Source organism: Leptosomus discolor, chromosome 8 (genome assembly GCF_034619465.1).
Source record: "Leptosomus discolor isolate bLepDis1 chromosome 8, bLepDis1.hap2, whole genome shotgun sequence".
In the NCBI taxonomy this organism is placed as follows: domain Eukaryota; kingdom Metazoa; phylum Chordata; class Aves; order Leptosomiformes; family Leptosomidae; genus Leptosomus; species Leptosomus discolor.
This window is the reverse complement of record NC_141398.1, coordinates 34,458,299-34,472,810: the sequence shown is the minus strand read 5'-3', so window position 1 is coordinate 34,472,810 and position 14,512 is coordinate 34,458,299. Positions and strand designations below refer to the sequence as shown.

General features: G+C 47.6%; 1 protein-coding gene across 1 annotated transcript; it reads right to left on the bottom strand.

Moving 5' to 3' along the window:
* Positions 1-5,020: 5,020 nt before the first annotated feature.
* On the bottom strand, positions 5,021-14,093 carry ATXN1 (ataxin 1). Its single transcript, XM_009947994.2, has 2 exons — positions 12,213-14,093; positions 5,021-5,551 (listed from the first exon to the last, which is right to left on the bottom strand). The coding sequence occupies exons 1-2, from the start codon at positions 14,091-14,093 to the stop codon at positions 5,021-5,023; spliced, it is 2,412 nt and encodes an 803-aa protein (XP_009946296.2).
* Positions 14,094-14,512: the final 419 nt, after the last annotated feature.

Below are 14,512 nucleotides of genomic sequence, written 5' to 3'. Positions count from 1 at the left end.
AGAGCGGACTCTGCTGTCACCTGTGGTGATGGGGAGGGAGGAGCTGGAATGTCCCGTTTTGCCATTTGTTGAGTTCCTGGGACTGCAGAAGTGTTTAACGGGCCAAATCCCCAGCCTCCCCACCCTGCCTGCCTGGGGCTTCTGCCCTGGCGAACCTGGACAAACCCCAAGATTTTTCCAGCTGCCTGATTAAGGTCAGGATCTGGCCCTGACTAAACCAAGCTTCAGTTCACAAAGATTTATGCTCGTGCTTCACCACAAGCTCCCGAGCGGCCTTCGCTGGCCAGCCCGGGCCTCCCGTAAGCACGTGCATAAGTGTTTGTGGAATTGGGTCCCAGGCCACGCAGAGCACTGTGCCAAGAGCCCCCCTCTTTGAAATGACACCATTAGTGTTTAAAAATACTGACTCGCTCTCCTTGACACAGGCTTTTTTTTTTTTTTAGCAGTTTCAAGTATTAACAGAATTCCCCATTTCCTTTTTACTATTGGCAACACACTTTAAAGTAAAATCAATCTCTGCAGAGAGTGAATTTTCCTGACAACCAACAGCTACAGGTCGCGCTGAGCCTGCTGCCTTTGTATTGCAATCTAAGTGAGATCTACAAAGTTCAAACCACGAGATGCAGGAAATCCAAACTTGTCTGTAACATTGTACATCCCTACTCCGGAGCAGTAAAAGTGCTGCTTCTGGTCACATCAGTGTACCACACATATGCCAGCCCCATCCCTGAGTAATACGTGTGAAAGGTTTCTAAATGTTCCTTGATTTAAGGGAAATGAGAGTAGTGATGTCACTTCCCCATGCTGAGAAAATGACGGGAACGACAAGTCAAACGAAGTGACAGCGGGATGAAGGGATCAGAGGAATAAAAAAAAGGAACGCGTGTCCCCCCCTCCTCCCGAGGTCTGCGTCTCTGAGGGAAAGCGAGCCTGAGGGCAGCGTGCGAAATGGTGAGACAGGTCAACAGCGACCCCAATTTGGGTCTCGACCAGAGGACTCGAGGTAAGTGACATCAAACTCAAATTCCCCGTGATGTGGCCCAGACAAACTGAAACAATGCCTAAGTTAAACACTATAAGGAACAGTCATTTTATATATATAGATATATAGATAGATTAGATAGATAGATAGATAGATAGACAGATAGATAGATATTTTTTTTTTAGAAATTCCTATAAAGAGGTTCTTATTTTTCTTTGCCCTGACTAATTTCTTGGTGATTGTATGCATTTCGTTGTAAACTAAACAGGCCTGCTACAAAAAGAAAAAAAAAAACCAACAAAACCACAACTCCTGTCAGTTACTATTGCAAAGTGGACGCTGCGCAGAAGCAGCGGCTAAACCTCCTCCTGCGGCTTCGCCTCAGCATTCCTGTGCCTGCGAGTGGCATTTTTGCAGGCGCCTGGGGATCGATGGCACTGCCCGGGCGTGGAGACTCGCTGCAAAGGATGCTCGGTGCCAGTGGGAGAGGCAAAGCCCCCCCTTTGCAAAGGACTTGGTCCCAGGGGGGATTTTTCTCTCCCCCGTGGGAGTCAGGTCTCCTCCGTATGCTGTCCTGGTGGAGGGCTGTCCGGCCAAGTGCCACCCTCCGCCTGGACAGCACGCAGGCATTAATACATCTGGGTTTTTTCATTTATTTTTTTTTTCTTCCTGGATCGTTTTTAACATGAAATACAAGGGTTTGTGTTTCCCGGGGCAAGGGATGCTTGACCCTTAATCTGTTTTTTTTTTTTTAGGGGGGAGGGGGAGGATAGGGAGTGAGTTATTAATTGGGGAAAAAAAAAGGCAGAAAGAAAGAAACAATTCAAAAAAGAACAAAACCAGGGGAAACCAGAAGTGGGTATGAGATCTAGCTAACACCGCACGGGTGAGTCTAAGTTGGCACGTAAAGTATTGCACATCCTACAAAAGCCAAAGCATGGAAAGGGACAATTGTTTGGAAAGAACCAGTTATTTCAGAGTTCCTCAGTCTGAAATATAAGCACAGAACTAATACATTCCTATTGCTCCAAACGTATTCTTTTATTATTTTTTTTTTTTTTTAGTGTTAGTTGAATAGATCCAGTCAGTTTAACAGCCCCTGTTTCCTTATTAACCACAAATGTGTATGCGCATGGTTTCACTTGAGACTTTTTTTTTTCCCGAGTACATGTGAAGTATGGAAAGAGTGGTATGACTGTGAACTAAAATCTGTAATTCCTTCTATTCCTTTACCATCAAAGCTTAAAAACAAAACAGGAAACAAAATGAAACAATAAATTGCAAGTGCCCTGAGCAGAGTATATGGAAGATTAAGCAACATCTCTGAGCAGAAATATTAACAAATAAGCACTAACTAAGCAGTGTGACTGTGAGAAGAAACCCACTCAGCTATTTGGTAGCCCGATGAGAGGTTAATAAAATTCAAGGAAATTCAAGAAAAGTTTCAAGCTATTTTAAACGTATTTCAACTTTTTGGTGCACCCCAGAATATGGTATAAAAACAATTAGTTCTGGTGTGAGCTAAATTTCAAGTAACAAATAACAGAGTCAAAGCTGGGGTTTGGGGTTAACATTTCTTCTCTTAAATAAAAGCACTGTATTTTAGGGGAGAGGGAAAACAAGATTTTAAATACATTTGTTCACTTCAGGTTACCGCGTCTCTAATGATGGACTTTTATTTCCTTTTCTCCCTATCAGTACAGATTCTTCAAAACTACCTGAAGGACATGAACTCGCCGACCAAACCCGACAGAAACGCTTGCTCACAGAGGGCCCAAGCACAACCCCACCGAAAGCAACGGGATCTTTCTAGTGGCAGCAACAGGCCGCAGCGCTTAGCCCTGAAGTACTTCACACTTGCACCTCCCCGAGGCTTGTGCAGGAGGCTGGGTGCACAGCACCTCCAAGGATCTGTCCCTACCTGGGGAAAGTAAAGACTGAACGGCATGAGTCCCCCCCGCCCTACTTGGTTTGTACCAAACTCTTGAAATCTCACCTTTCCAATGGAAAATAATGCAATTAAAATAACAAATAATAATAATAATAAAATAACAACAGGTTTGTTTTCAAAACAAACGAACACCTTGCTTACATATAGAAATGTTTCTTGTGGAAAACTCTCTCAGCAAGTCTGAAGAAAAATTCTCAGAGCTGTCCTGGTAGGACCTGGTTCTGTGTGGCAGATATGGTAGAAAGACCAAAAATGAACTTTGAAAGGAACGTAACCCTATGAAATGGCCTAGAGCGTAGGCAGGTTAGTGAGTAATTGCTACATTTGTTTATGCTCTTTCAGACCCGCCCCCCCCCCCGCCCCAACCCACAACGTTATTAGGTAAAAACTGCAGGAATACCACACAAATGATAAACTCAAGATGTGCAAATTGCAAGATTCTTTAAAGTCCATCTATTTCAAAAACACTGGACAATGATTTTTTTTTTCCTCTTTCCTTTTTCCTTTCTCTTATTTTTTTATTATCTGTCAGCTCGCATATGCCTTTAACTCTTTCTCAAGCATTAAAGTTTAAAAAGTGCCTCCTATTAAGTAGTCCTTGTGGACAATGACTGTCACATACTAGTTCAATAATTCACATTCATCCCTTTGAAACCACATTGAAACTTTCAGCATCTTGCCTGTGAGAAATCTTTACATAGTTGCATGTAGTTACAGTGTTGAAGAGATTTGTTTGTTTGCTGTTGTTGCTTTCCGAGCAGATTAAAGTGAGATACAGTACTTACTGAGTGTTAGACCAGGATGCTCAGCAATAAAGTGTGAACAGCATTTTAAGTGCTTAAAGACATTCTAGGTTCATCTTCAACAGCGGATTCCTGTGTCACATCGAAATTTGAAAAAAGTGGCACCAGTTGTCCATAATTATGAACTAAAAACAGTACTAGAGTTAAAGACAAAGATCTGCAACCTAACTGCGAACAATGGATGCCTGTGATCTCCAAGGGGCAGTACGCATCTACCTTGTGGAAGCAAATGTCAATGGCGTAACCCGGTCGATTTGTCTAACACTGCACAGAAACAGGAGTGAGCCTGAGCCAGGCGCATCCACGGAGCCGGAGGCCTCCTCGCGCACACCCGCGCACACCCACGCACACCCACCACACACGCACGCACCCACCCACCCACCCCACTGCCACGAAGGAAAACCTTGCAGGGCGACTGGTGCAAGAGCCTGTACAGCCTCCCCGTCTGCTGGCTCCGGGCAATGGAACTGCACTGGCAAGCAGAAAGGAAATGTTGGTGTGGCAGTCGCTTTAGGAATAAAAATCAGTGCAGTCAGACCCCATGGGGGGAAAAAATATATATATACATATACACACACACAATTTTATTTTTATATATATATATATACATACATATATATATATATATATATATATATATACACTGTAGAGCCTTGAGTAAGAGTTGGCTTGTTGTTGAAAACGTCAGAGACTGTCTGATCATTTTCAAGAACACCCATGGGTTGTGTCCTCAGCATCCACCTGGGGTGAGGAAACCTCTTCACCAACCTGCCACAGAGCCGCAGCCCCTCCTCGGGACTGGCGTGCACACACAAACACGCACACATCCCACGCATGACATACACCTCTGCTACAGTTCCCTTCTCCTCACCCCCCCCCCCCCCCCCGCCCCCCCCCCCCCCCGCCAACTAGAACAGGAACTGAAACAACAAAACAAAATAAAAAAAACGACAACGAAAAGAAAACAAAATCACAGCTGGACCCTGTCCTACACGAGGTGTTAGAAAACAGGAGCCATGACAACACATTCATTTCCACTAAGGGTGTGTGAAGCAGATACTGCCCCTTCTGTAGCTCTCGATAAACCTAGTCACTGACAAACACTTGTGGAAAAACATATGCACCAGTCTCCTGCATAATACCAGCTGCAACTATAACAACAAGGTTATAACATAAACCTAAAATAAGATGATAACATGTAAATACTGGGTTATTTAGTCTACAGTACAGTAATCTGGATAAAAATGACAAGGGATAGCCTAATTTTCTTTCCCCAAACAACTTTTACTTTCCTAGGTTGGATCGACCTTCGATGCAAATCTTAACCTCCTGAGGAATAAAAGAAGGCTTGGGAAGAGTCAAAGGTGGTTCCTCTTCTGATTTCTCTAGTTTTCGTGTTTCAGGGGCTGACCACCTCCTCTTCCTTGTTGCCGGGGGCTTGCTGGGTTCTGTTTTGGTGAGCAAAGGTGCTGCAGGCAATCCTATTTTGTCTGGAAACTTCAGTTCACCGTTCTCAGCTAACATCTGTGCGCTTCCCTGATTAATTCCATTTTCCTGCTCCGCATACCTGTGTCTACTTCCAGCTAGACTGTCATTCTTTGAATGCTTCAGCAAGATACTAGCTGAGTCCATGGGCTGGCCCTTTTTAATAGAGCCGTTCTTCAGGTTCTTGAGCGTGAGCGATATGCAGACATCCCCCACCGAGAGTTTGGAGCATGGCAAATCAAAGAGCTGGTTGGTTCTCTCGGGGCAGCAGGATGACCAGCCTTGTCCAAATACAAAAAAAGGGTATTCTACCAAGACTTCCACGCTGACCTGCAGAAAGAGAGGGGACAACAGAGAGAGACAGAGGGAGAGAGAGGGGAGAGCATGAGATCACCCATGTGCTCTCACGCACGTGCACGGCAGCAGCGCTTGCTGTCGGGGAGAGGGATACAGCTGAAGTTGCAAAAGTGCTGTTCAGTTGCTGCAAAATCAGTACATTGACCACCAGACTTCACGCCTGTCATTGTCACATGGGTGTTAATAGTTTCTCTGAGCTCAGCTCTTCTTAGTGCACGACCTCGGCAGGAATTGAGCTTTACCTTTGTCAAGCCGCTCAGAGAGGCCGAAGAGGCAAAACAGCTGCGGCATCTGGGAAACACTGTTCCCCACCATCCCCTTGTGGTACCTAGAGCCTGTCACCCACATCTAAAGATGCTTTCCAACCAGAGGACAGCTCAAGGGAAGCTTTCTGTTCTGACACACAATTTCCTAAACAACCATGGGAATATCATCCTCACCTCTGCCCAAACAAGCATATACTTACCAACATGAAAAGGTTGAAGGCATGCCGATTTCCAAGGGAAGGCCATGAGTACGTACAGAGTTGTGGCCGTAAGAGCAGTGAGCTTGTACCTGCCTTCCCCGAGCAGTCCTGTTACCAGGCCAATTCCTATCATTCTCACACCTGCTCTCTCACTCTTTGAGCTGAGTTCACTCACACACTCCCTCAGGGAGAGGATCGTCTCTCCTCCTCCTGCAGCTCCTGCACTGGGTCTCCTTTTCTGCACCGTGTCCCCTTTACCCCCCAGTTTTAAAACACATCTGGTCACAAATCCTATCTAACCATCTTACAGGGAGCTGCCATAGCCACAACAGAACAGCAACAGGTGTTCACCGCTCCTTGACGTTGCAAATGCTGGGCCTTGAGGTCCCAGCATGATAAAGCACCTAAACACAGAACCACGGAATGGCAAGAGTTGGAAGGCACCTCTGGAGATCACCTAGTTCAACCCCATTGCTAAAGCACGTTCACCTACAGCAGGTTGCAGAGGACTGTCTCCAGGCGAGTTTTGAGTATTCCCAGAGAAAGAGACTCCACAACCTCCCTGGCAGCCTGTTCCAGTGCTCTGTCATCCATAATGTAAAGAAGTTTTTCCTCATGTTGAGGCAGAACTTCCTGTGCTCCAGTTTGTGCCCGTTGCCCCTTGTCCAGTCACTGGGCACCACTGAAAAGAGCCTGGCCCCATCCCTTTGACACCTGCCCTTTAGATATTTGTAAGTGTTGATAAGGTCTCCTCTTGTCTTCTCCTCTCCAGGCTAAAGAGCCCCAGTTCTCTCAGCCTTTCCTCACAGGAGAGATGCTCCAGACCCGCCATCATCTTCGTAGCCCTCTGCTGGACTCTCTCCAGTAGTTCCCTGTCCCACTTGAACTGGGGGGCCCAGACCTAGACACAGCACTCCAGATGTGGCCGCAGCAGCCCTGTCGCTTCCCTGCTAGTGCTGCTTACCCTCAGAGGTGCCCTCCCTGCAAGCAGGGCCCAAGGTAGCTCCTCTCGCGCCCCACCGGCTCCACATCCCTTTTGGGCAGGAATGTCTCACAGCTCAGAGACAGAGGCTCCAGAACCAGGAAACCAAAGATTCTCATCAGATGTTGACTGTGCCTCTGACCGGTTAAGCCCATGCCATGCACTAGCAGTCAACTGCAGTTTATGAGACAGTTGATTCTCCTGGAAAAAACTTTATAAATATACCTATGTACTTCTGCAACTAGGCCAACGAATAACACTGCATGTATTATCCCGCCACTCCATCTGCCCAACATAGCAAGCCACTGTACAAGGAATTTCAAAAGGAGCATCACAAGATACCCCCCATTACCTCAATTTCTGTCATATTAAACCTTTTCTGACCAGAACTGTCTGCCAGAAGTCAACTATACACACAGCAATAGTAGCCAGGGACTTGACTGTAGGCCTGGTTTATGCTCTGAACTGCAGAGAAAAGTGGGGCAAGGTAACCATGAAAGTCCCGCACCCCCATGTCACTGAAACACTCCAGAGCCAGGCTGTGCAAAAATACCTGCCTAGGGTTTGGGATCCTGTTCCACACATATGCATCTCAGTAAGGGGTCTGACTGGGAGAAGCAGTGAATATCCAGTATCTCCCATGGATTTAAATGGAAACTGCTGTCTACACAGAGCTGCAGGCTTCTCTCCAGGCATGGATCATCTGGTGGACACAGCTTTCTCCTCTATATTGCTATGTCTCTCCTCTTTCTTTCCTTCTTCCTTCCTGCCTGCTGTACTTTTTTTCCCTTTCTTTTTCTAATTTCCCATCTTTGTCAAAAGCTGTTTGTATCTGCAGGGATCATACATGCTTGTGTGCATCATCCCCACCAACACACAAGGTTCTCTTCATGTGAACATGCTTCCACTGCACATTACACTTTTTTTTTAATCATGGCATCCAAAGCACTTGTCTGAGCCATCAATCACTGAAACAAATCCCAGAATTGGTGGTGGTGATCATGAACAACACCAAACAATAAAGATGGTGAAATGCCAGAATTTCCCCAATCTGGTCACGGTGTGTGTGTACCACTATCGACTTGGAATGGGTTCCCTCATGGATTATCAAGGTCAGTTTTAGCTGGTTGCTTCTGGATTCAGCAAACTTGGGATTTAGGGTAACCATTCTCTACAAGCAATAGTAGTCAAAGAACTTTAAGTGTGAAAGTTCAGTAAAAAAAAAATGCTCTTTTTTTTTTTTTCTGGCCACTGCACTGAAACACAAAAAATCCATTTTAAAAGCTCCCTCCCCTAGTATCTTGCCATGATTATTGTAGGAGACAAAGAAATTTGGAAGAGAAAGGAATATGGAACTTGTTTTCCAACTACTAAGACGATAAAGCAAGAAACCAAAATGCTGGTCCCTCTTCAAGCACACCGAGGCTCTACTGCAAGCTACATTTCTATTTCTATTTTATAAGACTGACTAGTGAAAACACCCAAAACTCTTCAGTACAGCTGCTAATATCTGCAATTTGCTATAACCCTTTATAATTTCATTCTCAGCCAAACTTGGTAGGTAAGGCAGGCAATTCGGACTGCTCTCCACAGCCATCTGATCCCACCATTTCTCAAGAGAAGCCACCTCTGTCCACCAGACCACTGGCTGACAAATTTATCACATAAGCTTCTATCTGCTGCACTCCCAGAATTCAATAACACGCACCCAAAGACAGACCACGGCCGCCCCACCACTCAAGAGGAACAAGGACTTACAGACCCCATGACCAGGGGACCCAGAGATCACAGGAAGGGAAAGCTGTGAGAGATCTCCATCTGCGGCAGTGAACAGAGTCAACATCTTTCTTTCCTTCTGAGTCTGTTACGGTGCCAAAGATAATGAAAAGGAGAGCATGGAGCAAAAGAAAAAGTAACTGGTTTGTGTGCACGCAGAAATGTAAGGGGAAAATGAAACTAAATGATGGCCTAAAAAAATACACACTAAACTAAACCAGTTAGGGCCTCTAACTAGATGCTCTAACAGGACTTTTCCATCTCTAGAGTCTATGATTCTGTCTTTTTAAAAAAAGGAAAATGAAGAACTCTAAGTTCATCTTTTGTTTTTAAGCTATACTTTAGGAATGATTAGCAACTGAAATGCAGGGATGAAATCAAGCATTTCAGAGAACTTATTTTGCATCTCCTGTGTGTTTTGAGCTTAACATCAATGGAGGCGAATTATGGGCTTCCGCTTGCTCCTGGCAGCAAAAGAAAGGACAGGTAATAACGAGAAAAGCGTTATTACAAGAATAATATGTAGAATTGCAAAGAGATGCAGATCAGTAGGTCTTTTCTCTTAGGCAACTTGAATGCAGAAGAGTAATGGCTGGACTTTGGGTTCTGGTCCAGTCGACATTAACTTGACTTCTTCCTAATCCACAGCAGGGATGCTGGGAAATGGAAACCCAGCATCCCTCCAGGGCTAAGTTATTTCACTGAAAAGGCACGTAGCTTTAGGACGGTTATGTTTCCTCGAGGTTTCCACACCTGGAAGAGGGTTGGATTTGCCAGGTGACTGGAAGACGGGGAAAGGAGGGAGGATGGCCTCTTTCTGCCTAAGTGCTGTGCTGCGGAGGGGCAGACGCGGGCTGGCAGTGATAGGATACAATAGCAGCTGCATGGTGCCTCCCTATTTATATTACAGTTGTGTATGCTCAGCTAAAAATAACCTCCTACCTATGTCCCTCAATAGGTGAGAAAATTAGCTAATGTTTGCACAGTGTCTGAAAATACAAATTCATCAATATTATAATGATTTCCCATAGATCCCTGGGAGGAGTACGTAAGTGAGCCAAAGCTAATAACAACGCTATTTTAGTATGGCACTTACTCTTTAGAACTTACACTCCCTTGTTAATACCATTCTAAGAGCTCCCTCCTTCTAGAATTATGTGTGCAACAGAAACTACATTGTAATGAAATACTTTGCAAAGCTACCCTACACACAGACATATTCCTTTCACTATACTCCACAGTCAAGATATATTTAAGTGCAGCAGCACCACAGTGCCACTGCTCAAAGCAGTGCAACTAAATACTGTTCTTTCAACGAGAAGACTAAGCCCTCTTCACGCAGGCAATTTTCTAACGAGTAATGACTGCCACATGCCTGCTAATAAGGCTAAATGCTTTCATATAGCCACGTCGGGCTGAGGGTGAGGTCACAGAGACTTCAAGCACATAGGCATGGTCTCTCTCTCTCTCTCCCCAGGCAAGGGAAAACCAGCACAGCCATCCCCGCTACGCAGGGACACAGCTGATCTGGGAAGAGACCCAAGTCCTGGAATCTGCAGGAAACCTAAATTAACCCCCCCATTTCTAATCATATCTCGCCCTCCATTCTGGAAGCATCCCCGGTGGGAAACACAGCTGGGGAGTATTTCGGCTATGATGATGTCAGCCTGCTCCTGATAGGCTTCTCCCTAAGGTGACACTTTGCTGGCAAGACCTGTGTGCCAGCCCCGGATTCTTACAGCCTCAGACTTGGCTTGCTTTCTGCCAGAGGATGGCACTCCACCCCCTGCAAAGGCACTCTTCCCCGCACCCGGGACTACAACACATTGCCTGCGTTGACAGATCTGCGAACAAGATGTGACACAAATGCTACCTGCTAATTTGTACCTCTTCAGCTGGTGCAGAGACCGGTGGCCTGGCTGCAGGGAGAGAAATGAGAGCAAGATGAAAATTGCAGATGGGATATTGCTACTTTTGAAATCTCATTATTCAAGGCACCAGGGCAAATTATAGTAACTGGTCCTGAGCCAAGGACAGTTCCTCTAATCACGAAGCCTGCGATGCACCAGAATACAGTTGAGCGGTGGGGAAAAAAATCCCATCTTTTTACTGAAAGCACCAGAGGCCCAGCTTCTACCAGCTGTGCAGATGCACGCACATATGTGAACAAAACCATACAGGGAATCTGCACGTTTGACATGAGAAAGGGGATGGGTCCTACGTAGCGATTTACTAGGTACGCACAATTGGGGAAGGATGGGCCGCAGACTGCTGCAACTGCAAGAAATTTTTCATGTAATCTGCTCCTTGGTATTGTCGCTGTTTGTTCTTCTCCCAAGTGTCAGCCTGAGGTGCTTTATTGCAGGTGTCCACGTTGAGCTCCTCTCTCCCCCTCTCTCCTCCTGATGGTGCAGCATCAGGGTTGCAGATGCTGCAGTTCACAGCACTCAAACCAAACCAGTAAGATTTGCAACAAGCCTATTTAAACTGAGTACCTCTAGGAAGCAAAACGCTATCCAGCATACCTGAACTGCTCCAGCCTCAACACAGCAGAATCTAAATTGCTCAGAAAATGGACAGCATCAGGGTAACACTTTATAATCAACAGATACTCATTCTCAACCTAAAAAAAAACCTTTGGAAAGTTACAGGTTTTCTTCCTCCATTGTGAACCAATGAGAAACAAAGGTCGGAAGCACAGCCTGCCCAGCCACCTAGATGGGGTTTTTTTCCAAATTTTCCTTGAACACACAGTTTATGTGAGCCATGCAGTGTTTAAATCACCCAAAGCCGAAGCCTCGGTAAAACTCTGTAGTGTGTTTCAATAACTTACATGTGTGATGGAGCCATTCCCAGGCAGCTCCAAGTTTTCAAGCCATGGGAATTCACTGCTTTGTGCCCCAGGTAGGGGTAGGATTTGAGCTGAATCTAACCTGAGCTTTCTGGTATGGAAGGTAAAAATGACCTATTGAAAAGCAAAATATACCCTCTCGTACTGCTTACACCATTTTATATTTTAATCAAAACCCATGAAGATCATGTAATTCTTCCTGTGGGTTCTCCAGCTATAAGAAAGACCCATTTTATATCCAAGAGACCACATTTAGCATCACTGTGACCCTGATGGCTCCCCCAGCAAGGCAAGGCGGATGATTTTTGGACCAGAGCTGGTCTCACAGATCACAGAATCACAGAGTGGCAGGGGTTGGAAGGGACCTCAAAAGATCATCTAGTCCAACTCCCCTGCCAGAGCAGGACCACCTAGAGTAGGTCACACAGGAACACATGAACGATGAAGAATCAACCCCGCACTGATCCAAAGCAACAGATGTCCTGAGGAAAGCTGCACTCATAGGTCCACGGCGTGCACCCCAGTCCAACCCCCCCACACCACCATGCATTGCCATTACCTGTGCTCGATGCTCCCCAACTGCAAACTGTATCACGGCAATGCCTGGGCTATGGCTGTCTTCAATCCTCTCCACAGTGCTGGAGTCTATTTTCAGGTCATTGCTAATTTCTGCACTCTGTATGAAGTCTTCTGTTTTCAAGTCCTCTACTTTCTTCAGTTCCCCGTTGGCCAGCTGAATGATCGACCCCTTCATGAAGTAGGGGGGCAGCGTGGGAGGTGCGGTGGCAGGGGAAGCGATGGACTGCACCACGGGCAGGTGGATCTGTGCCTGCACCATGGTGGCCTGGTAGGCAGGCTGGGTGGTGAGGGGCTCCGCGCTGAAGTTCTCGCTCTTGGGGACAGCGGTGGTGACGAACGTGTGAGGCACTGCTGCAAACTGAGGAGATGATGTGACGATTGCAGGCGCGACTCCTGACGGCTCAACGTCCGCACTGCCGACTGGTATCAGCAGGGACTGGGTGCCAGGGATCACCAGGTGCTGTGGCAGGCTGCTGGGGTACCCGATGGCTTGCTGCTGACCACTTAGGTAGCCAATCACCGGTGGCTGGGTCCCAGCGTAGAAGGCCGTCGCTGGCAGCCCCACGGGGAGATGCTCGGAGGCGCTGTGGGTGGTCTGAATGACAGTGTGAGGGGACAGTGTGGCCACCGCCTTCACCCCCTCGTGGCCCAAAGCCTGCTGTGGAGACAAGGCATACGACCGGTGGGCTGGCTTTCCTAAGTGCAAGCTTCCCTTGTCGTTGAGGGTTGAGGGAGAGGTCTCACGGTTGGTGGCTTGCTGCACCTCCATGTCTGCTGTGGGCGTGCTGCTGTTTGGGACCACCATGACGGAGGCTCGGACACCTGAGGAATCCCGTGCACCGTACTCAGCGGGGCTTGAGTGGACCACCACGTGCCTGGTCTCATAATGATGGGGAGCTGGTTTATTGCCTGCTTTGACCAGACCCATGTCGGCAGAGGGTGAAATGCCGTACCTCCGGCTCTTCTCTATCTCACCATTCAGAACCTCCTTGGCCTGCATTGCCTGTAGCCGGCTGCTCTCAGGCTTCTTGGGGGGATCCCTGGTGACAAAGTGGCCCCCTGAGTCGGTGTACTGCACCACCACTTGGGAGGAAGGGCCGAGAGTAAGGGTGTGTGGGAGCACTGTCTGATGGGGGTGCAGGGGGACCGGGATGGTTGGAGGAGAGACATTTCTGACAGTGCTCTGGGAAGAGCTGGAAATGTGGACGTACTGGTTCTGCTGGGTGGGTGGAGGAGACCCGGCGGCGATCAGCCCAGGTGTCCTGACCAGGTGTGGCTCAACTTTGTGCCCCTGCTGGCTTAGGCCGCTCATGCTGGCCAACAAAGTGGAATAAGCCTCCAGCTGGGAGCGCTGGGATGGAGTGGTTGCAACAGCCGTGGCTGCCGCCACGGCGCCGGTTGCAGAATTGGCTGTTGGGGAAATCAGCTGCGAGGGGATGAATCCGGTGTATGATCCACTGTACTGGGGCCCGACGAACTGGAAGGTGTGTTGCAGGTGTGTATACTGCACGGGGGAAACAGGGGTCCCTGACTGGGAGAGGGCGGGCGAATACACCGTGGGAAGAGTGGTGGAGGCCGGAACAGACCTGGGCGCGCTCGGCGGGGAGTAGTCCAGCCCTGCAGACAGCGACTTGTGCAAACCCTGCTGCAAACCCGCCTCCACTGACGACGTTCCCCCGGGCCGGTGCCGCCCTCCCAGGCCACCCTGGCCACTGGGTGTGCCGGGGAGCCATGCTAGGTTATCTGCACGGTGGTTTTCGTTTGGTAGGACTGGCTTGACCTCTGAAGGCAGGCTGGTGGCAGGGATTTCTCGCTTCTTGGGCGGCAGGCATTCATTGCTCCGCTCTTGGTTGGATTTCATCTTTCGCCGTCCCCCCTCCACTGTGCTTGCTTCACTGTCTGGCTGGCTCTGATTTCAGTCTGATAAATGGAAAGTCACATTTGATTTCTGCAAGGGATCCACTGACTTCATGAGGAATCATCTCCCCGTGAGCACGATCCTCTGACAGCTCCTCTGGATTCTGCAACGAGAGGGGGCAAGGGAGGAGGGAGTCACATCATCAGCTCTGGGAAATGTGAACAAATGAGCAGACACCCCAAAACAGCAAGCGAGAAAAAGAAAAACCTCTGAAGAACAAAAAAAAGGTCAAGCATTGCTGCTCTCGTGTCGAGGAGCAGCTGATAGCTGTGCTGTAAACAGCAGTGAAAATCCTGGGCATGTCTGCTAATCCAACACGAAAATGATTAAAACTCAAGGCAAATCAGAAACTCTGTCCATAA